Raw genomic sequence first — 25,389 nt, 5'->3', positions numbered from 1 at the left:
ATGTCTTATGACACTTGTCGCAGCTGAGGACGATGATGTCACACGACACGTGACATGACAAGGACGGCAATATCTAATGATAATCGGCATAGCTGAGGACAACAATGTCACACGACATGTGGCATGACAAAGACGGCTGTTATGATCCGGTGACCTTGGAGCCGCATGAGACTTTCTCAGGAGTAGGTGGAACCTGTACTGACCGCAAACCCTAAACTGTCACCGCAACTAGAAGTAGCCGTGGGGTGTACCTAACACATCCTAGACACCTCGACACAGCCGGAGGACTAAATACCGCTATAGATGGAAATGGGAATTCTATCTTGCCTCAGAGCAGAACCCCAAAGGATAGGCAGCCCCCCACAAATATTGACTGTGAGTATTAGAGGAAAGACACACGCAGGCAGAAATCAGGATTTAGCAAAAGAGGCCACGCTAGCTAAATAGGAAAGGATAGGACAGAATACTAAGCGGTCAGTATTAAAACCCTAAAAATATCCACAGCAGATAATACAAAAATTCCACCATCTAACTAAAGACACGGATTCTCAGGAGATGCAGATATACATTCCAACTTGACTGAAATATCCAAACACAGTCTAAGCTGGACAAGAAAAAACATTGAATAGTACTGAATTGTAAAGTACACAGCATGTGTGCTGCAGAAACAAAACCAGACACTTATCTTTAGGAGGAACCAGACAGAGATGCAAAACCTCCAAGAACAATGGACAACTGGCAAGGGCTAATGAATCCTGCACACCTAAATATCCCAGTCAGAGCTGCAATCAGCAGGGACACCTGCCCAGGATTGCAACCCAGGGACAACTGCATTACTACCAACAACCACCGGAGGGAACCCAAGAGCAGAATTCACAACAGTACCCCCCCTTGAGGAAGGGTCACGGAATCCTCACCAGAGCCCCCAGGCCGATCAGGACGAGCCAGATGAAAGGCACGGACCAAATCAGCAGCATGGACATCAGAGGCAAAAACCCAGGAATTATCCTCCTGGCCATAACCCTTCCATTTGACAAGGTACTGAAGCCTCCGCCTCGAAAAGCGAGAATCCAAAATCTTCTCAACCACATACTCCAACTCCCCATCAACCAACACAGGGGCCGGAGGATCAACAGAGGGAACAACGGGCACCACATATTTCCGCAATAAAGATCTATGGAAGACATTATGGATAGCAAAAGAAGCCGGAAGGGCCAATCGAAAAGACACCGGATTAATAATCTCAGAAATCCTATAAGGACCAATAAAGCGAGGCTTAAACTTAGGGGAAGAAACCTTCACAGGAACATGATGGGAAGGCAACCAGACCAGATCCCCAACACGACGCCGGGAACCAACACACCGACGACGGTTAGCAAAACGTTGAGCCTCCTCCTGAGACAACACCAAATTGTCCACCACATGAGCCCAAATCTGCTGCAACCTGTCAACCACAGAATCCACACCAGGACAGTCAGAAGGCTCAACCTGCCCCGAAGAAAAACGAGGATGAAAACCAAAATTACAAAAGAAGGGCGAAACCAAGGTAGCCGAACTAGCCCGATTATTAAGGGCAAACTCGGCCAATGGCAAGAAAGCCACCCAATCATCCTGATCAGCAGACACAAAGCGTCTCAGATAAGTTTCTAAAGTCTGATTAGTTCGCTCGGTCTGGCCATTTGTCTGAGGATGAAATGCGGAAGAAAAAGACAAATCAATGCCCAGCTTAGCACAAAAGGCCCGCCAAAACCGAGAAACAAACTGGGAACCTCTGTCGGACACAATATTCTCCGGAATACCATGCAAACGAACCACATGCTGAAAAAACAACGGAACCAAATCAGAAGAGGAAGGCAATTTAGGCAAAGGCACCAAATGGACCATCTTAGAGAACCGGTCACAAACAACCCAGATGACAGACATCTTCTGGGAAACCGGAAGATCAGAAATAAAATCCATAGAAATATGCGTCCAGGGCCTCTCAGGGACTGGCAAAGGCAAAAGCAACCCACTAGCACGGACGGGAACAACAAGGCTTGGCCCGCGCACAAGTCCCACAGGACTGCACAAAAGAACGCACATCACGTGACAAAGAAGGCCACCAAAAGGACCTACCAACCAAATCTCTGGTACCAAAAATACCAGGATGGCCAGCTAACACAGAACAATGAACCTCAGAAATCACTCTACTAGTCCATCTATCAGGAACAAACAGTTTCCCCACTGGACAGCGGTCAGGTTTGTCAGCCTGAAATTCCTGAAGAACCCGTCGTAAATCAGGGGAGATGGCAGAAAGGACCACCCCTTCTTTCAGAATGTCAAGGACCTCAGGAGAATCAGGCAAAAAACTCCTAGAGAGGGCATCAGCCTTAATATTCTTAGAACCCGGAAGATACGAGACCACGAAATCAAAACGGGAAAAAAACAAGGACCATCGAGCCTGTCTAGGATTCAGCCGCCTGGCAGACTCGAGGTAAATCAGATTTTTATGATCGGTCAAGACCACAATACGGTGCTTAGCTCCCTCGAGCCAATGTCGCCACTCCTCAAACGCCCACTTCATAGCCAACAACTCCCGATTGCCGACATCATAATTGCGTTCAGCGGGCGAAAACTTACGGGAAAAGAAGGCACACGGTTTCATCAAGGAACCAACAGGATCCCTCTGAGACAAAACGGCCCCTGCCCCAATCTCAGAAGCGTCAACCTCAACCTGAAACGGAAGAGAAACATCCGGTTGACGCAACACCGGGGCAGAAGTAAATCGGAGTTTAAGCTCCTGAAAGGCAGAGACAGCCGCAGAGGACCAATTCGTCACATCAGCGCCTTTCTTCGTCAAATCGGTCAGGGGTTTAACCACACTGGAGAAGTTAGCAATGAAACGGCGATAAAAATTAGCAAAGCCCAAAAATTTCTGAAGGCTCTTCACAGATGTGGGTTGAATCCAATCATGAATGGCCTGAACCATAACCGGATCCATCTCTATAGATGAGGGAGAAAAAATGAAGCCCAAAAAAGAAACCTTCTGCACTCCAAAGAGACACTTAGACCGCTTCACAAACAAAGCATTATCACGAAGGATCTGAAATACCATCCTGACCTGTTTCACATGAGACTCCCAATCATCGGAAAAAATTAAAATGTCATCCAAATATACAATCATGAATTTATCAAGATAAGTCCGGAAGATATCGTGCATGAAGGGCTGAAAAACAGATGGAGCATTAGAGAGCCCGAATGGCATCACAAGGTATTCAAAATGGCCTTCGGGCGTATTAAACGCAGTTTTCCATTCATCACCCTGCTTAATACGAACAAGATTATATGCCCCCCCGAAGGTCAATCTTCGTAAACCAACTAGCCCCCTTAATCCTAGCAAACAAATCGGAACGCAGAGGTAAAGGGTATTGAAACTTGACCGTGATCTTATTCAAGAGGCGATAATCAATACAGGGTCTCAAGGAGCCATCCTTCTTAGCAACAAAAAAAAATCCCGCTCCCAACGGTGAAGAAGATGGCCGAATATGTCCTTTCTCCAAAGACTCCTTAACATAACTCCGCATGGCGGTATGTTCAGGCACAGACAGGTTGAAAAGTCGGCCCTTAGGAAACTTACAGCCTGGAATCAAGTCAATCGCACAATCACAGTCCCTATGCAGTGGAAGGGAACTGGACTTGGGCTCATCGAATACATCCTGAAAATCAGACAAAAACTATGGAATTTCAGAAGTGGAAGAAGAGGAGATTGACATCAAAGGAACGTCATTATGAACCCCCTGACATCCCCAACTAGTCACAGACATAGACTTCCAATCCAACACAGGATTATGTGCCTGCAGCCACGGAAAACCCAGCACGATAGCATCATGTAAATTATGCAACACCAGAAATCGACAATCTTCCTGATGGGCTGGCGCCATACACATGGTCACCTGTGTCCAGAACTGGGGCTTATTTTTAGCCAAAGGTGTAGCATCAATGCCCCTTAAAGGAATAGGGTTCTGCAAAGACTGCAAGGGAAAACCACAACGCCTGGCAAACTCAAAGTCCATTAAGTTCAAGGCGGCGCCTGAATCCACAAACGCCATGACAGAAAATGATGACAATGAGCAGAACAAGGACACAGATAATAAAAATTTAGGTTGTACAGTACTGATGGTAAATGAACTAGCGATCCTCTTTGTACGCTTAGGGCAGACTGAAATGACATGAGAAGCATCGCCACAATAAAAACACAACCTATTCTGACGTCTGAATCCCTGTTGTTCCGTTCTAGACAGAATCCTATCACACTGCATTGACTCAGGCATCTGCTCTGAGGACAACGCCACAGCGCGCACAGTTCTGCGCTCCCGCAAACGCCGATCAATCTGAATGGCCAGAGACATAGAATCACTCAGACCGAAAGGCGTGGGAAACCCCACCATAACATCTTTAACGGATTCAGAAAGACCCTTTCTGAAAATTGCCACCAAAGCATCATCATTCCATTTAGTCAACACAGACCATTTTCTAAATTTCTGACAATACAATTCTGCCGCTTCTTGACCCAGAGACAGGACCAACAAGGTCTTCTCCGCTTGATCCACAGAATTTGATTCATCATATAATAATCCTAAAGCCTGAAAAAAGGCGTCTACATTAAGCAAGGCCGGATTCCCAGATTCCAGGGAAAATGCCCAATCCTGAGGATCGCCACGCAGCAGGGAGATGTCAATTTTAACCTGCTGAATGGAATCACCAGAGGATCGAGGTCTCAGAGCAAAAAACAGTTTACAGTTGTTTTTAAAACTCAAAAATTTGGACCTGTCCCCAAAAAACAAATCAGGAGTAGGAATCTTAGGCTCTAAAACTGGAATCTGAACAATATAATCAGAAATACCCTGTACCCTAGCAGCAAGCTGGTCTACACGATAAGCTAATCCCTGAACATCCATGCTAGCAGAAGACTCCTCAGCCACCCAGAGAAAAAGAGGGAAGAAAAGACAAAGCAGGCTACAGAAAAAAAAATGTCTCTTTCTTCCCTTCTTCTGAGATGCATTTAACTCATTGTTGGCCAGTTGTACTGTTATGATCCGGTGACCTTGGAGCCGCATGAGACTTTCTCAGGAGTAGGTGGAACCTGTACCGACCGCAAACCCTAAACTGTCACCGCAACTAGAAGTAGCCGTGGGGTGTACCTAACACATCCTAGACACCTCGACACAGCCGGAGGACTAAATACCCCTATAGATGGAAATGGGAATTCTATCTTGCCTCAGAGCAGAACCCCAAAGGATAGGCAGCCCCCACAAATATTGACTTTGAGTATTAGAGGAAAGACACACGCAGGCAGAAATCAGGATTTAGCAAAAGAGGCCACGCTAGCTAAATAGGAAAGGATAGGACAGAATACTAAGCGGTCAGTATTAAAACCCTAAAAATATCCACAGCAGATAATACAAAAATTCCACCATCTAACTAAAGACATGGAATGTATATCTGCATCTCCTGAGAATCCAACTTGACTGAAATATCCAAACACAGTCTAAGCTGGACAAGAAAAAACATTGAATAGTACTGAATTGTAAAGCACACAGCATGTGTGCTGCAGAAACAAAACCAGACACTTATCTTTAGGAGGAACCAGACAGAGATGCAAAACCTCCAAAAACAATGGACAACTGGCAAGGGCTAATGAATCCTGCACACCTAAATATCCCAGTCAGAGCTGCAATCAGCAGGGACACCTGCCCAGGATTGCAACCCAGGGACAACTGAATTACTACCAACAACCACCGGAGGGAACCCAAGAGCAGAATTCACAACAGACGGCAATGTCTACTAACACCCGACAAGGCTGAGGATGACGATGTCACATGACACGTTGCAAGACAAGGACGGCGATGTCTACTGACACCCGACACAGCTGAGGATGATGATGTCACACGACACTGTCATGAATATGCATACTGTCAGGTACATGAGGTATTTGATTGTGCATTATCACGAACATAGAGCTCTGCTACATCCAAGAGCAGAGAATGGATGCTGTGGGCCATTCCGACCCCCCTCTTCTGCCTGCTGCTATGTGTGTAATTCAAAACCCTCAGAAGAATTTTTATTGCTTCTAGCTGCAAATACCAGGCTCTATGAAGGCTACTCATTCCCTCCTCCCAACTGGTACTGGTTGAAACTGGAATATAGAAACCAGGAGCTTCTATGTTCTATTACAGTGATATATATTGACACCGATCTGAGCTAGGGTTATAAGAATTATATATTCCGGATGTCCAGCGATAGAACTATCAGTCCCTGAGAGGGCAAGCAGCTAAATGCAACGAGTGCAAAGTGCGGATTTCTCAGTAAGTGTTTCAGGTAATTGCTCCGTATTTACACTTAAAAGTACGCCCCTGATATGGGGAACATCATGAGCATGGTGTCGTACTTATGCGAGGTTCACACAGCAAGTTATGCATAAAAATAGTTACCATAGCTGTAAGTAAAGAGGAGATTTCGGCTTCTAAGTGATGTCACCACAGGGGTAGTGCCTGGATTTTGGGCTAGAATAACTTAGCAAGACCAGCATTCTGGGAGTGTCTTCTGTCTGGGGTCTTGCTGCTGTGCAGATGTATTATGCATCTGGATATATGGAAGTCCTTTCTCCTCCATAGCACCCAGCTAGTCACAAGCTGAAATGATCTGAAAGCTATGTGTTTTTTCATTTTTAATCCATTTTTTTGTTTGTAATCTGTAATGTACACATGATTGTCTTCTTCATAATATCTTTTATACTTGGTAAACACTGCCTACCTTTTTATGGAGTAAAATATATAATTTACTAGCTTGTCACTCCCTGCTCTATAAACAAACTGTCGCTTCCTCTGAAGTGAATTACGCCACTGATTTGGGTTGGCTCCGGACCCGTTAATACTTAGGAAATTGGAGCTGGTGGCAGCATACTTTGTTCTGTGCGATTGGGAATCTTTGTAGCGACGGCGGCGTTGATAATTATTGTTCCCGTCTGCATGGGAGTAGTTACATCGCCCTCGCTGCAGTGTGCCCAATAGCCAGTACATAGCAGGTAGCCTTTCTGGCGACTAATTACCCTAGGTGCAGTACCTAATCTGACCTGAGGGTAAACGGGGTGCCAGAGAGATGCAAGTTCCAAACCGGAACTGGGAAGTGGCATTTAGATAAATCCCCTTCAGAAGGAACCAGGGGCAATCAAACAACCCCGGTTCGTGACAAATTGGTGTGAGTGGTGGGGGTGATAAAGGTATCTTCCCCGTGAACTGTGACAGATTGGTGGGATGCCTGACATATCCATTGGGATCCGTGACATATTGGTGGCAGCACGGTGGGATCCGTGACACTGGCTTTCGCAGCACAGAGCCACATAAATTCCTCAGTGATCCCAGTGTTGGCACACTGGGCTCACATTACAGCCATATAGCAGGGGGAAGGGAGGGAGAGTGGCTTAGAATTCAAGCCGTCTGCTGGAAGGCACAGGAAACTGCAGCTGAGAGCTCTCTATGTGTAATTGAAGTAATCAGAACTTCTTCCTATTTCCTGACACTCCTTAACTGGGTTCACACAGCTACCCCATGTTTAGACTTAAATGTAAGCCAATCTCATGAGAAGACATGTAATACTTTCCTTGTCCCACTACGAGCTCCCCCCCCCAAGAGCTATGTTTAATAGAACGTTTTTCATAACTTTCCAAAGGTGGCGTATCCAGCCCCTCAGTGATGTCACGACTAGTTGGTATAAAATGTTGAACCTCATTTTAGGAGGGGTCTTTTGCCCGGGGAATCAGCCAGAAGAGGCTGTGCAATCTGACCTGATGATGTGGGGGATAGTTCCCCTCCCACAGCCCCACATGGCTTACAATTGTCTGAGAGAACTGTAAGTGCTTTTCATCTTTGATCCCTTTTATTTTGTAATCGTTGTGTACATATTGTATTGTCTCATTTTGTAATATCTTTTTTATACTTTTGTAAACACTGCCTATTTCTTTTTGGAGTAAAAGTTATAATATTTACTAGTTTTATTTTCCTTGCCCTAACCTAAAACGTACCCCTAAGTCCTCCAAATTAAGTCATTGCTACTGATTGGGGTGGCTCCTGACCCGCTATTAATCATAAGTAATAGGAGCTGGGGGGCAGAAAAGTGTCCTGAGCTTTTGGGGAAACTGGCAGCGACGGGCGGCGTTTGATAACTGTATTTCTCGCCTGAGTGGGAGTAGTTATATCACCCTCACTGTAGTGTGCCCAATAGCCAGTACATAGCAAGGCAGCCTTTCTGGCGACTAATTACCCTAGGTGCAGTTCCCCGACTGAGCGTAAGGAGGGGCGCCAGAGAGCTGCAAGTTTCAAACCGGAACTGGGATATAAATAAATCCCTAAGGAACCGAGGAAGCCCAACAACCCGGTTCATGACCGACACGTTTCACGACAAGGAGGCGATGTCTAATGACACCCGTCATGGCTAAGGACGGCGATGTCTAATGACACCCATCACGGCTGAAGACTGTGGTGTCTAATGACACCTGGCACACCTGAGGACAACGATGTCTAATGAAACCTGGCACAGTTGGGGATGTGACACGACACGTGGCATGACAAGGATGGCGATATCTAATGACACCCGATATGGCTGAGGACGAAGAGGTTTAATGACACCCGATACAGCTAAGGATGACGATGTCACGACATGTGGCACGACAAGAACGGCGATGTCTAATTACAACTGGCATGGCTGAGAACGACGATGTCACACAACGCGTGGAACAACAAGATCGGTGATGTCTAATGACACTTGTAGCGGCTGAGGATGACTATGTCACACGACACGACAAGGACGGCGATATCTAATGGCACCCGGCATCGCTGAGAACGGCGATGTCTAATGACACCTGGCATGCCTGAGGACAATGACGTCACATGACATGTGGCATAACAAGAATGGCGATGTCTAATGACACCCAGCATGGCTGAGGACGACTATGTCACACGACGCATGGCACAACAAGGACGGCGATGTCTAATGACACCCGGCACATCTGAGGAGAACGATGTTTAATGACACTTGGCATGGCTGAGGATGACGACGTCACATGACACGTGGCACGGCTGAGGACGACTGTCACACAACATGTGGCACGACAAGGACGGTGATGTTTAATGACACCCGGCACCGCTGAGGACGACGATGTCACACGACACGTTTCACGACAAGGAGGTAACATCTAATGATACTCGACACGCTGAGGACGACGATATCTAATGAAACCTGGCACGGTTGGGGATGACGATGTCATACGACACGTGGCACAACACCTGAGGACAACGAAGATGTAGTGCCTCTGCCCCGTACCCGGTCCGCTTCCCGGTACTCACCAGGTGCCTCAGGGCTGTCACTTCTGCACGGTGGTCAGTGGGGACGCCTGTGCTCTGGGGTTCCAGTCCCTTTTCCCACGGTGCCGGCTCCTTCCTCTGCTCCCTGGAAGCTGCGCAAGCCCGTAGGCCTCCTGAAGCGGCTATGAGGGCACATGCACTCCCAGTTTCTTAAAGAGACAGCGCGCCTTTTTCAAAAATAGGTCTCAGCCAATTGCGGAGTGTCCTGCATTATTTCAGGCACCTCTGCTCTTAGGGTGGTGCCTGAGCAACAAGTGTTTCCTGTTGCTTTTTCCAGGTTCTCTGTACCTGCATGCCTGTGGTACACTAGCATCTTGCTAATTCCGGTATGTCTCCGCAGTGTGCCTGCCAAGTCTCTCCACATCTCTCCGGTCTACGTCAGTACCTTCTGCGCCAGTGCCTGCCAGTTACAGCCTGTTACCTGCTCCAGCCTTTTGCCATCTGCCAAGTTCTCCGCATCCCGCAGTTCTGGGTGTCTGTGGTTCGCATAGTTATGCCCCCTGCGGAGCCCCCCGGATAGTGGTCTTATGGTTCCATGAAAATTTCATTAAAAGAATATTTGCTTCACCATCTGTGCCTCCGCTTTCATTCGTTACAGACGTCACATGATACATGGCACGACAAGGACAGTGATGTCTAATGACACCCGCCATGCCTGAGGATAACGACGTCACATGACATGTGGTACAACAAGGATGGCAATGTCTAATGACATTCGGCATGACTGAAGAAGACATTACACGACACCCGGCATGGCTCAGGACGATGACATTACACGACACCTGTGATGGCTGAGGACGAAGACGTCACATGACACGACAAGGACGGTGATGTCTAATGACACCCGGCACGGCTGAGGAGGACGATGTCTAATGACTCTCGGCACGGCTCAGGATGACAATGTCACACGACATGTGGCGTGACAAGGACGGCGATGTCTAATGACACTCAGCATAGCTGAGAACAACGACGTCACACGACACGTTTCACGACAAGGAGGTGATGTCCAATGACACCCGTCACGGCTGAGGACGGTGATGTCTAATGACGCCAGGAACACCTGAGGACAACGATGTCTAATGAAAACTGGGGATGACAGTCACACGACATGACATGTGTCTGATGACACCCGGCGCGTGATGACACCCGGCGCGGCTGAGTGACATCACACGACACCCGGCGCGGCTGAGGACAATGACATTACACGACACATGGCATGGCTGAGGATGACGACGTCTAATGACACCCGGCACGGCTGAGGAGGACGACGTGGCACAACAATGAAGGCGATGTCTAATGATACGGCTGAGTACGACGATGTCACACGACACGTTTCATGACAAGGACAGCGATGTCTAATGATACCCGTCACGGCTGAGTACGACTATGTCACATGACATGTTTCATGACAAGGACGAAGATGTCTAATGACACCCGACACGGTTAAGGACAACGACGGCACACAACATCCAGCATGGCTGAAGAAAACAACATCACACGACACCCGGCACTCCTGAGGACAACGACGTCACATGACACCAGGCACGACAAGGATTGCGATTTCACACAATATGTGGCACGACAAGGACGGCGATGTCTAATGACACCCGACACGGCTGAGGACGTCGATGTCACACGACACGTGGCACGACAAGGACAGCGATGTCTAATGATACCCGGCACAACTAAGGACAAAGATGTCAAACAACATCCAGCATGGCTACGTCACAGGGTTGAGGACGACAACGTCAAATGACACGCGGCAAGGCTGAGCTTCGCAATGTCATATAACGCATGGCTTGGGCAAGGAATGGGACGTCACATGACATCCACTACGGCTCAGTCACACAGTACGGTACATGTGAGGTCATAGTGGATGGTGATTACGGAACCAGTGGGAATTTCGAAAGGTGACCAGGAAATTGGGGCGGAAACAGCATGAGAAACTGGTCTGATGACACACTAGATTCAGTGACGAACTCATACAATTAACACAGACAGTTAAGCTGGTGATGTCACAGTGATTATGTCATACAGCTACACAGAGATAATTGCTGAACAGGAGAGAGCACTGAATTCACCTGGTCACTTACTGCCTGTGTGTAAGCGCTGTAAGCTCCAAACTGCAGGGCTATGGGGCTGAACATGCCGAGCTGGTTGGCCACCTGCTGCATCCGACGCAGCCCCCGCTCCTTCTCAGTGTCCGCAAACTTTACCACCAGGCTGGAGGAGGCGCCCTGTACAGAGTACAGTGATGTTACAGTGTGAGGCACAGAGTATATCGACATATTACAGGGTACGGCACAGAGTATACTGACATGTTACAGTGTACGGCACAGAGTAAAGCGACATGTTACAGTGTACAGCACAGAGTATAGCCACATGTTACAGTGTATGGCACAGAGAATAGTCACATGTTAGTGTACAGTACAGAGTATAGCAACATGTTACAGTGTACAGCACAGAGTTATTATTTATTTATATAGTGTCATTAATTCCATGGTGCTGTACATGAGATGGGGTTACATACAAAGTTTATAGATATCGTTTACAGTAAACAAATTTACAGTGACAGACTGGTACAGAGGGGAGAAGACCCTGTCCTTGCGGACTTACATTCTATGGGAGTATAGCAAGTATACCAACATGTTACATTGTACGGCACAGAGTATAGTGACATGTAACAGTGTACAGTACAGAGTATAGCGACATGTTACAGTGTGCAGCATAGAGTATAGTGACATGTAACAGTGTTCGGCACAGATTATAGCGACATGTTACAGTGTATGGCACAGTATAGCCACATGTTACAGTGTACGGCATAGAGTATAGCGACAAGTTACAGTGTACGGCACAGAGTATAGCGACATGTTACAATGTACAGTACAGAGTATTGTGACATGTTACAGTGTGCAGCACAGAGTATAGTGACATATTACAATGTACTGTACGGAGTATAGCGACATGTTACAAACTCCAGGGCCCTCCCCTCCACCCTAAAGCAGTGGTGACCTCAGATCCAGGATCCACCCCACCACCCTAGTGCAGTTGTGGCCTCAGCTCCAGTGTCCTCCCCACCACCCTAGAGCAGTGGTTGTCTCAGCTCCAGGGTTCTCCCCACCACCCTAGAGCAGTGGTTGTCTCAGCTCCAGGGTTCTCCCCACCACCCTAGAGCAGTGGTTGTCTCAGCTCAAGGGTTCTCCCCACCAACCTAGACCAGTGGTAGTCTCAGCTCCAGTGTCCTCCTTGCCACCCCAGAGTAGTGGTGGCCTCAGCTCCAGGGTCCACCCCATCACCCTAGATCAGTGGTGGCTTCAGCTTCAGGGTCTTCCCCGCCACCCTCGAGCAGTGGTGGCCTCAGCTCTAGGGTCCTTTCCGCCACCCTACAGCAGTGGTGGCCTCAGCTCCAGGGTCCTTCCTGCCACCCTAGCGCAGTGATGGCCTCAGCTCCTGGGTCCTCCCCGCCACCCTAGAGCAGTGGTGGCCTTAGCTCCAGAGTCATCCCCGCCACCCTAGAGCAGTGGTGGTCTCAGCTCCAGCGCACACTTTTCCCGGTTATATCCATAGTTTTGCCCCTACACCACAGAGTGGAGCATGCAGACATGGGTGACTTACCGGCAGAGTCCTGCTCCCGTGCAGCGTATTTATGGCCGCCTGCGCCTCTGTGTGTGTCTGAAACTTCACAAATGCACAACCTAAGTGTGGGAGATACCACATTACTACACAACACCGCAGCACTGCACTCAACAGCAATCACAGGACCACCGAATACGGTGCCACAGGGGAAGACACGGAGAAGGCAGTCAGTACAGTCAGTCTACAGAACAGAGATTGGTGGTGACATCACAGCCCATAAAGCCCAATACAAGTCAGGTATAGCAAACAGCGTCCAGTGCAGGTCAGGTTCAGCCCACAACGTCCAGTGCAGGTCAGGTACAGTCCAGTACAGGTAAGATACAGCCCACAGTACAGGTCAGGTAGAGCCCACAGCACCAGGTACAGGTCAGATACAGTCCACAACACCCAGTACAGGTCAGGTATAATGCACAGTACAGGTCAGGTACAGCCCACAATGCACAGTACAGGTCAGGTACAGCCCACTGGTCCCACTACAGGAAAGGTATAGTCCACAGCGCCAAGTGCAGGTCAGGTAAAGACCACAGGACCCAGTACAGTTCAGGTACAGCCCAAAGTGTACAGTGCAGGTCAGGTACAACCCACAGTACAGGTCAAGTACAGCCCACAGTGCCCAAGTCAGGTAAAGCCCACAGTGCATAGAACAGGTCAGGTGCAGACCATAGCATTAAGTACAGGTCAGGTACAGCCCACTCTGCACAGTACATGTCAGGTGCAGGCCACAGCGCACAGTACAGGTCAGGTACAGATCCCAGTGACCAGTACAGGTCAGGTATAGTCCACAGCGCCAAATACAGGTCAGGTAAAGACCACAGGACCCAGTACAGGTCAGGTGCAGTCCACAGTGAACAGTACAGTTCAGGTGCAGACCATAGTGCACAGTATAGATCAGGTACAGCCCAAGGTACAACCCCAGAATCCATTACAGGTCATGTACAGCCCCCAGTGCACAGTACACGTCAGGTACAGCCCACAGCACTCAGCAGAGGTCAGGTACAGCCCACAGTACAGGTCAGGTAGAGCCCACAGCACCAGGTACAGGTCAGATACAGTCCACAACACCCAGTACAAGTCTGGTATAATGCACAGTACAGGTCAGGTACAGCTCACAATGCACAGCACAGGTTATCTACAGCCCACAGTACAGGTCAAGTACAGTGCACGTTACAGGTTAGGTACAATCCATAGTCAACACTACAGGTCAGGTACAGCCCACAGTACCCAGTACAGGTCAGGTACAGCTCACAGCATCCAGTAAACTTCAGATACAGTGTACAGGTCAGGTACAGTGCACAGTACAGGTCAGGTACATCTCACAGTGCACAGTACAGGTCAGGTACAGCCCACAGAGCATAGTACAGGTCAGGTACAACCCACAGTGCAGGTCAGTTACAGCCGACAGTGCACAGTACAGGTTAGGTACAACCCATAGTGCACAGTACTGGTCAGGTACAGCCCACAGCACCCAGTAGAGGTCAGCTACAGCCCACAGTGCACAGTACAGGGCAAATACAGACCACAGCACCCAGTGAAGGTCAGGTGCAGACTACACAGTAAACAACTAAAGAACAGTACAGCACAGTAAAGAACAGATACAGTCCATAGTGCACAGTACAGGTCAGGTACAGTTCATAGTGCACAGTACAGGTCAGGTACAGTCCACAGCCCCCAAGTCAGGTACAGCCCTTAGTACAGATTAAGTACAGACCACAGTATCCAGTACAGGTTAGGTACAGCCCACAGTGCACAGTACAGGTCAGTTACAGCCCACAGTACAGGTCAAGGACAGCGAGCAGTACAGGTTCGGCACAGACAATAGCGCCAAGTACAGGTAAGGTACAGCCCACAGTCAGGGCCGTGTTTGTCACTAGGCACTTGAGGGCACATGCCTAGGGTGCCAGGATGCGGGGGGGGGGGAGGGCGGCGGCACCTGTGCAAGTTGCTTTTTTTTTTTTTTAAATTAAAGTCCGGGGTCACATGGTACCGGTCATTAAGGTCATGAATATGGATGCATATTCATGACCTGAATGAGAGGTACCACGTGACCGCTCACACAGGAAGAAGCTACCGCACCGGGACAGAGATGCAGGGACTTTCGGTGCCGAGGAGAATGGGGAGTATGAAAAGGGAAGATGGAGGAGGGGAGGAGGATGGGGGGGATGGATGGGGGAGTCCCACATACAAGATGGGACGGGGGGTAGCAGAGCCATACATACAAGATGGGACAGGGGGAGTAGAGCCATGCATACAAGATGGGACGGGGGGAGCAGAACCATGCCTACGAGATGGAACGGGGGGAGCAGAGCCATACATACAAGTTGGGATGGGGAGGGAGCAGAGCCATGCATACAAGATGGGAAGGGGGGCACAGAGCCATGCATACAAGATGGGACGGGGGGGGGGCAGAGCCATGCATACAGGATGGGACAGGGGGGGGCAGAGCCACGCATACAAGATGGCACCAGGGGAGCAGAGCCATACATACAAGATAGGATGGGGGGAGCAGAGCCTTACATACAAGATGGGATGGAGGGAGCAGAGCCATGCATACAAGATGGGATGGGGGAAGCCGAGCCATGCATACAAGATGGGATGGGGGGCGGAGCAGAGCCATACATGCAAGATGGGACGAGGGGAGCAGAGCCATGCATACACGATGGGACGGGGGGAGCAGAGTCATGCATATAGGATGGGATGGGGGGGGCAAAGCCATGCATACAAGATGGGAAGGGGGGGAGCAGAGCCATACATACAAGATGGGACGAGGAGCAGAGCTATGCATACAAAATGGGTCCGGGGGAGCTATGCATTCAAGGTGGGAGGGGGGAGCAGAGCCATGCATACAACAGGGGGAGCCACACAGCAGGACAGGACGGGGGAAACCACACATACCGGGATAGGAATGAGGGGCAATACATACCCGGCTTACACTCTAGTCAATAAGCTTACCCAGTTTTTCATGGCAAAATTAGGTGCCTCGGCTTGGCTTATACTCGAGTATATACTGTATGTAATATATACACATGTATGTGTGTGTGGCTATATATATATATATATACTAGATGTTTCCAGCCAGCTAACGCTCGGCACGCTCATTGCTATCTAATTAACGCTGCTGGTGATTAAACTAAAGTAAATAATGACAACATTCAATAGCGCTTACGCAGGTGGTAAATTAACTTAAAATGAAGTTAATAACAATAGTATGGTGATGTGTTGGGGCGGTATTATGTGTGGTTATGTGGTGGAGGGGCGAGATTATGTGTGGTAATGGGGTGGGGGGGCGAGATTATGTGTGATAATGGGGTGGGGGGGCAGTATTATGTGTGGTAATGGGGTGGGGGGGTGGGATTATGTGTGGTGATGTGCTGGGGGGCGGGATTATGTGTGGTAATGTGGTGGGGGCGGGTTTATGTGTGGTAATGTGGTGGGGGGGTGGGATTATCTGTTGTAATGAGGTGGGGGGCGGGATTATGTGTGGTAATGTGGCGGGGGGTGGGATTATCTGTAGTAATGTGGTGGGGGGCGGGATAATGTGTGGTAATGTGGTGGGGGGCGGATTATCTGTGGTAATGTGGGGGGCGGGATTATGTGTTGTGATGTGGTGGGGGGCGGGATTATGTGTGGTAATGTGGTGGGGGGCTGGATTATGTGTGGTAATGTGGTGGGGGGCGGGATTATCTGTAGTAATGTGGCGGGGGGCGGGATTATGTGTGGTAATGTGGTGGGGGGCGGGATTATGTGTGGTAATGTGGTGGGGGCGGGATTATGTGTGGTAATGTGGTGGGGGCGGGATTATCTGTAGTAATGTGGTGGGGGGCGGGATCATGTGCAGTAATGTGGTGGGGGGGCGGGATTATCTGCGGTAATGTGGTGGGGGGCGGGATTATGCGCGGTAATGGGGTGGGGGGCGGGATTATGTGTGGTAATGTGGCGCGGGGCGGGATTATGTGTGGTAATGAGGTGGGGGGTGGGATTATCTGTAGTAATGTGGTGGGGGGCGGGATTATATGTAGTAATGTGGTGGGGGGGCGGGATAATGTGTGATAATGTGGTGGGGGGGCGGATTATCTGTGGTAATATGGTGGGGGGGCGGGATTATGTGTGGTGATGTGGTGGGGGGCGGGATTATGTGTGGTAATGGAGTGGGGGGGCGGGATTATGTGTGGTGATGTGTTGGGGGCGGGATTGTGTGGTGATGTGTTGGGGGCGGGATTATGTGTGGTGATGTGGTGTGGATTGTGTGTGTAATGTGGTGGGGCCGGGATTTTGTGTGGCAATGGGGTGGGGGGGCAGGATTATGTGTGGTAATGTGGTGGGGGGCGGGATTATCTGTGGTGATGTGGTGGGGGGCGGGATTAAGTGTGGTAATGTGGTGGGGGGGCGAGATTATCTGTGGTAATGTGGTGGGGGGCGGGATTATGTGTGGTAATGTGGTGGGGGGCGGGATTATCTGTAGTAATGTGGTAGGGGCTGGATTATGTGTGGTAATGTGGTGGGGGCGGGATTGTGTGTAGTAATGTGGTGGGGGCGGGATTATGTGTGGTAATGTGGTGGGGGGGCGGGATTATCTGTAGTAATGTGGTTGGGGGCGGGATTGTGTGGTGATGTGTTGGGGGGCGGGATTATGTGTGGTGATGTGGTGCGGATTGTGTGTGGTAATGTGGTGGGGCCGGGATTGTGTGTGGTAATGGGATGGGGGGCAGGATTATGTGTGGTGATGTGGTGGGGGGCGGAGCTACTCTGCAGGGGGCGGGATTAGCGAGTAATCACGATGCCTCTTATATTAATAGATATATATATATATAGGTTTGTCGCCATAAAACAATGGGGGCCCAGACACAGTTCTTGCACAGGGGCCCCAAGCTGTCAGTGTCCGCACCTGCCCAGGGATCAATTGTACTCGCATTTTACAGAAGTGAGTACTACTGAGGCTCTGACTGCCGGGTCAGAGCGACGTGAGCAGCGTGATCAGATCATGTGATCAAGCTGCTGACATCGCTCACTCGCGCTGCAGAGGCGAACACTGCTGGTAAGTGCTCCAGTGGAGCAGAAGACACCGAAGATTAAGTGCACGGGGGGGGGGTTCCAATTGGAGTAGGGATGGGGAGATTTATCATGTGTGGGGAGAATTGGAGTGGGGATGGGGGGATTTAATGTGTGGGGGAGATTTGAGGACACAAAATGAAGAGCAAAGGGGGAAAACAGTACGGGGGAATGGGGGCATGTATGAGGAAACAGTACGGGGGAATGGGGGGCATGTATGAGGAAACAGTATGGGGAATGGGGGCATGTATGAAAAAACAGTACTGGGGAATGGGGGGCATGTATGAGGAAACAGAATGGGGAATGGGGGCATGTATGAGGAATCAGTACTGGGGAATGGGGGGCATGTATGAGGAAACAGTACTGGGTAATGGGCGGCATGTAAGAGGAAACAGTATTGTGGAATGAGGGGCATGTATGAGGAAGCAGTATGGGGAAAGGGGGGCAATTATGAGGAAACAGTAATCGGGAATGGGGGCATGTATAAGGAAACAGTAAGGGGAATGGGGGCATGTATGAGGAAACAGTATGGGGAATGGGGGGCATATATGAGGAAACAGTATGGGGGGATGGGTGCAGACAGTATGGGGAGCGAACGGGGGAATGTATGTGGACACAGTATGAGTAGAGATGTAAAAAATGTATGTGGACAGAGTACAGGGAGTGAGGGTGATGGGCTGTGTGCAGACACAGAATGGAGAGTCAGGTGAGCAGGCAGTATAGAAAGTGAGGGGTTAAATATATGAGGAAACAGTATGGTGAACAGGGGGATGTGAGAGGAGATAGTATGAAGAGGGAGGGGAATAGTGTGAGGAGACAGTATGGGGGGAGAAAAGTGAGTAGGCACAGAATAGAAACTGAGTAGTGGGGGCGTAGCATGGGGTAACAGTGTAAGGGCACAGCCAGGAGGGGACAGTATACCAAGGAGGGGGAGTGAGAAGACAGTGTGAAGAGGGAGCCGGTATGGAAAGGAGAGGTCAGTGTGAAGAGTATGTACCATAAGAGGGACAGTGTGGGGGTCATATTTTGTGCAGACAATATAGAGAGGGTGAATTTTTTATTGAGGAGCATTATAATGACACTTGTATCTTTAAGGGCATCATGTGGAGATATTCTGCAAAAGAGCAGAGAAGATGGAAGTCTGCAGAGACGGCTGTGGATGAGAAAACTCATCATGGGATCTGGACAAGATGAAGAAAAGAAGGAGAAGGACTCCAGAGACGACATCACCTATAAGGTACCTGGATATAAATGTTATTTGTGATACTAACTAACTCTCATGTTTTTATTTGTTAGGAGCATTAAAGGGAATGTCCAGGTTTGTGATGAGTCTGCAGTCATTCTTTCTGACTGCAGACTTCTGAATTCTCACAGTGCGCACTGCACACTGTCAGGATTCTCTTGTGCTGGCGATTTACATTCATGCAGTCATGCAGTGACTAGACATGTGTGGCCTCACTCAATGAAAATGAACTGAGCGAGGTCGGGCACGTCTAGTCGGAATGTGGTCAGAAGTATACAAATCGCATGCTTGTGCTGACATGACTGTCCACCAGCAAGGGAGAATCCTAAAAGTGTGCAGTGCATTAGTTGTGAGAATTCAGAAGCCTGCAATCTCAGTATTCAGCTCTGCAGGTTCCAGTAGTCGTCACATGGACACTTCACTCATATGTGATTTTCATACTTGTGGTCCTGTGACAACGAGCTTCTCTTCTGCTTCTCTCAGTTTTTCACTGAACATTGAGAGCATTAGGGAGAGCAGCTCGCCGGTACATGACTAAGTGCATATTGCATATGTCCTTGGCGGCGGGGTAGGCCAAAATGAATTCTTGCCCCGAGTGCCAGAAAACCTAGATACACCTCTGCCGGTATGCTACTGTGAGCGGTGATTACTGGGTCCGGTGGAGGGATGTCTGTGCACAGGGACTGAGGGTGTGCATACAGAGAGAATGGAGACCCGGAGACAACGTGTCCTAGTCTAAGCCGTAGCCTGGAGCCCTCATTATCATAGGAATGTCAGTTAATTTTTTTTCTAAAGCTTTATAGTGTAGTTTTTGGTCAGGGAGGGATGGTTAGGGATGAGCTAGGAAGGTGCAGGGACAGGTAGTGATGGCTACTTGCGGACATGTGCAGCACTTGCGGTTTTGCACTTGCGGTGAGACAAAAAAAAACACTGCTAGCAGCGTTTTTTTCCATTGCTGCAAGTACAGCATTTGCCAGATTGCGGCAAAACTGCAAGTGCCGCACATGTCTGCAAGTTCCATAGGGAATGAATGAGGCCAAACGCACTGTTGCCGTAAGTGATCTGTTACGCGGCAGATGCGGAAAAACTGCCGGATCTGCTGCAAAAGGCTACTTTCACATCAGCGATTTATGGCAAAGTCACTGCCGATAGTGTCATACTCACCAAAGGGGGAGGCAGGACTAAAAGTGCCTAGGGCAGCAGAAACTCTAAATATGGCCCTGCCAACAGTACAGTTCAGGTTCAGGCCTCAGTATAGATCAGGTACAGGCCACAGTGAACAGTACAGGTCAGGTACAGACCAGGGCACCCAGTACAGGTCAGGCACAGCTCACAGTGCACAGTACAGGTCAGGTACAGAAGACAGTCCACACAGGTAAGGTACAGCCCACAGTACAGGTCAGGTGAAGCCTGCAGCATCCAGCACAGGTCATATACAGTCCACATCACCCAGTACAGGCCAGGTACAGACTGCAGTACAGGTCAGGACAGCCCACAGTTCACAGTACAGGCCAGGGACAGCCCACAGCGACTAGTACAGGCCAGGTACAGCCCACAGTGCCCAGTACAGCTCAGGTACGGCCCACAGTGCACAGTACACATCATGTATAGCCCTCAGATCCCAGTACAGGTCAGGTACAGCCCACAGTGCACAGTACAGGTCAGGTACAGCTCACAGTACAGGTCAGGTACAGCCCACAGTGCCCAGTACAGATCAGATACAGACCACAGCATCCAGTACAGGTCAGGTACAGACCATAGCTCCCAGTACAGGACAGGTACAGTCCATAGTGCACAGTACAGGTCAGGTACAGCTCACAGTGCACAGTACAGGTCAGGGACAACCCACAGTTCACAGTACACGTAAGGTACAGCCCACAGTACAGGTCAGGTGAAGCCTGCATCAACCAGTACAGATCAGGTACAGCCCACAGTGCACAGTACATGTCAGGTCCAGTCTATAGTGCACAGTACTGGCCAGGTACTGTCCATAGTGCACAGTACAGGTCTAGTACAGCCAACAAATCCCAGTACAGGTCAGGTACAGTCCACGACACCAGATACAGGTCAGGTGCAGCCCACAGAGCATGTCAGGTACAGACCACAGTGGCCAGTACAGGAAAGGTACAGCAAACCGTACAGGTCAGGTACAGACCACAGCGCCCAGTACAGGACAGGTACAGTCCATAGTGCACAGTACAGGTCAGGTACAATCCATCGTGCACAGTACAGGTCAAGTTCAGCCCACAGTGCACAGTACATGTCAAGTCCACGCCTTAGTCCACAGTACTGGGTAGGTACTGTCCATAGTGCGCAGTACAGGTCTAGAACAGCCAACAAATCCCAGTACAGGTCAGGTACAGTCCACGACACCAGATACAGGTCAGGTGCAGCCCACAGTGCACAGTACAGGTCAGGTACAGACCACAGTGCCCAGTACAGGAAAGGTACAGCAAACAGTACAGGTCAGGTACAGACCACAGTGCCCAGTACAAGAAAGGTACAGCAAACAGTAGAGGTCTGGTACAGCCCACAGCACCCAGTGAAGGTCAGGTACAGCTCACAGGACCCAGTACACGTCAGGTACAGCCCACAGCGCCCAATACCTGTCAGGTACAGACCATAGCACCCAGTAAAGGTCAGGTACAGTTACAGGGGTAGTATAATCTGTGGTGAACACTACATCAGTACCTTTGCTCGTTCCATCTGGCCCCCGGAGAACTGTACATTCATCAATATTTCCAAAAGGCTCAAACATTCGGCGGACGTCTTCGTCTGTCTGCTGCTTTCCCAACATGCCAACAAACAGCTTTCGATCTTCTGAGGGCAAAGAGAGATGATGAGAGTTATAGCTGAAATGTTTCTTGCAAGGAGCATTGCCATGTCTGACATATAGGTGAAGACATACAAGTGTGAATATAGTCATACAGGTGTAAGTGGAGAGAGCTAGGTGATGGTAATACACGTAAAGCCCCAGACATACAGAAGGAGGCCCAGACCCACAGGAGGAGACACACAACAGGAGGTCCAAACACACAGGCGCACAGGAGGTCCCGACACACAGCATGATGTCCTGACACGCAGGCACACAGGAGGATGCCCAGACCCACTGCAGGATGTCCAGATATACAGGAGCACAGGAGGAGGCCCAGACACACAGCAGGATGACCAGACACATAGGAGCACAGGAGGCCCAGATGCACAGCAGGATGTCCAGACATACAGCAGAATGTCCAGATATACAGGAGTACAGGAGGAGGCCCAGACACATGGCAGAATGTCCAGAGACACAGGAGCACAGGAGGAGGCCCAGACACAGCAAGATGTCCAGACACACAAGAGCACAGGAGGAGGTCCAGACACACAGCAGGATGTTCAGACACACAGGAGGAAGAGGCCCAGAAAAGCAACAGGATGTCCAGACACACAGGAGGAGGTCCGAACACACAGCAAGATGTCCAGATACACAGTAGCACAGGAGGAGGTCCTGACATGCAACAGTATGTCCAGACACACAGGCGCACAAGGAGGCAGCCCAGACACGCAGCTGGATGTCCAAATATACAGAAGAAAAGGAGGAGGTCCAGACACACAGCAGGATGTCCAGACACCCAGGAGGAAGTTCTGACATGCAACAGTATGTCCAGACACACAGGAGAGGCCCAGACACGCAACAGGATGTCTAGACACAGAGGAGGGTGTCTGGACACACAGCAGGATGTCCAGACACACAGGCACACAGGAGGTCCGGAAACACAGTAGGATTTCCAGATATGCAGGAGCACAGGAGGGGGCCCAGACACACAGCAGGATCTCCTGATGCACAGGATCACAGGAGGAAGCCCAGACATAGCAAGATGTCCATACACAAAGGAGCACAGGAGGAGGCCCAGACACACAGCAGGATGTCCAGACACACAGGAGCACAAAAGGAGGCTCAGACACACACAGCAGGATGTCTAGATATAAAGTAGCGCACAGGAGGAGGTCCAGACACACAGCAGGATGCCCAGATATACAGAAGCACAGGAGGAGGTCCAGACACGCAGCAGGATGTCCAGATATACAGAAGCACAGGAGGAAGTCCAGACACACAGCAGGATGTCCAGACACACAGGCGCACGGGAGCAGGCAGGAACATGCAACAGGCTGCCCAGACATACAGTACAGGAGGAGGTCCGGGCACACAGCAAGATATCCAGACACACAGGAGGAGGCCCGGACACGAAGCAGGATGAGGAACTTGGAAACGCAGGAGCAGGGCCTGACACACAGATACAGAAGGGGGAACATACATAAAGTGGCATGTAAAAGTTTAGGTACCCATGGTCAAAATTATTAATAAAAAAATAACTGGCTCTTCCAAAACAGAAAACTGGTGTGTACAGGTATCTTTATCATCCCCACCGCTCACACTAATAAGTCATGAACCGGGGTAGTTTGGTTGCCCAGTTCTTTATGAGGGGGATTTATCTATATCCCACTTCCCAGTTCCGGTTTGGAACTTGCAGCTCTCTGGCACCCCCCTTACCCTCAGGTCAGACAGGGTACTGTACCTAGGATAATTAGTTGCCAGAAAGGCTGCCTTACTTTGTACTGGCAAATGGGCACACTGCAGCGAGGGCAATATAACTGCTCCCACTCAGGCGGGAACAATAATTATCTACGCCGTCCGTCGCTACAAAGTCTCCCAGATGCACAGGACAAATCCGCTGCCACCAGCTCCGATTCCTTAATTAATAATGGGTCCGGAACCAACCCAAATCTGTAGCGTAATTCACTTCAGAGGACGTGACAGTACGTTATAGAGCAAGTAGAAACAAAGTTAGTAATTTTATATATTTTACTCCAAAAAGGTAGGCAGTGTTTACAAAAGGGTAAAAGGATATTATAAAAGCAGACAAGTATCGTATGTACAGTACAATTACAAATAAAATGGGATTAAAGGTTGAAAAAACACTTACAGTTCCTTATGTCATTTCATCTCATGGCAGACCATGTGTCTCTGGGGAAGGGCGACACAAGATGCATTACAGATGGGCCTCCCAGCTAGACCCTAGACAAAAGACTAGTGAAGACTGATGTCTCGCTCACTTATCTCCGTGCCCAAAACCAAGGCACTCCCCCGTGGTCACCTCACTCAGAGCCTGAATGCTCCCCTTTCTTAGTTATGACAAGCCATTTCTATACATAACTCACTGTATGAACCTCGTAGAAGAAGGACACAATAATCATGATGCTCACCAAGTCGTGGGGGTTCCTTTAACTACAAACAAGGAGAAGATATATGACCCGCTTAAGGAGAAATCCGTTCCTTGCATTTCGTTGGGTTTAGAGCCTAGCGATTTCAGTGAGATATAGATTTCTCGGTGGACATCCGGAATATGTAACCTTAATATCTCTATCCCTGATCGGTGCCATTATACATAATTTTTCAAGAACAAAGAAGTCCCATGCGGTTTGAAAGTTGCTGTACCAGTTATAGCTGGTATCAGACGGGAAGGGGAATTAGGGGTTTAAAAATTCCTCAGTGAATGCTGCTGGCACGCTGGTCTCACATTACAGCTATATAGCAGGGGGGAGGGAGGAAGAGTGGGTCAGTATTCCAGCCTGTGCTGGCAGGCAGAGGAAGCTGCAGCTGAGAGCGCTGTATGTGTAATTAAAGTAATAAGAACTTCTTCCTATTTCCTGACAACAGGTGCGAACTAAGAGTAGCCATCTCTATACATAACAAACAAATGAAGTTGCACTCTGTAGTGCTAAAGCATGTAAATATAAAATATGAATATCATTACTGCTCTAGATAATAAGAAAAAATTGAGACGCTTAGCACACAATTTGGCCAATCCATGCATGCCAGCAGCCAACGGCAAGGCGATCTTCGGTTTGCTGGTAACCTCCTTAATGTGACTCCTCTCTTAGGTTAAAGCCTGAATTTATGGGTAGGTAGGATCCTGCCACAACTAAAACCGCCACAGGTTGGAAAGCACAGTTTTGAGCCGAAATGTCACCATTTCGGGCTTTTAAATATCATTTTCTCACTTTGAACTGGTGTGCTGCCTCCAT

At 49.3% G+C, this 25,389-nt stretch overlaps 1 protein-coding gene across 7 annotated transcripts in view; it reads right to left on the bottom strand.

Moving 5' to 3' along the window:
• The window catches only part of CELF3 (CUGBP Elav-like family member 3), a 326,284-nt gene that overhangs the window by 36,953 nt on the left and 263,942 nt on the right, over positions 1–25,389 (bottom strand). For 4 of the 7 annotated variants that reach the window (XR_013213675.1, XR_013213676.1, XM_077255225.1 and 1 more), the window contains exons 4-6: positions 22,015–22,143; positions 13,014–13,093; positions 11,480–11,635 (exon numbers count right to left, since the gene is read on the bottom strand). Coding sequence is in view for 5 of the 7 variants with exons in the window: in XM_077255225.1 (XP_077111340.1) it covers positions 11,480–11,635; positions 13,014–13,093; positions 22,015–22,143 (365 nt within the window). In the remaining 2 variants the exon portion in view is untranslated. The remainder of the gene's footprint in view (positions 1–11,479; positions 11,636–13,013; positions 13,094–22,014; positions 22,144–25,389) is intronic. The other 3 variants (XM_077255252.1, XM_077255262.1, XM_077255270.1) reach the window with 2 other exon arrangements.

This window comes from Ranitomeya variabilis, chromosome 1 (assembly GCF_051348905.1).
Source record: "Ranitomeya variabilis isolate aRanVar5 chromosome 1, aRanVar5.hap1, whole genome shotgun sequence".
Taxonomy (NCBI): Eukaryota; Metazoa; Chordata; class Amphibia; order Anura; family Dendrobatidae; genus Ranitomeya; species Ranitomeya variabilis.
The sequence above is the reverse complement of the archived record's forward strand: the minus strand, read 5'-3'. Positions and strand labels throughout refer to the sequence as shown.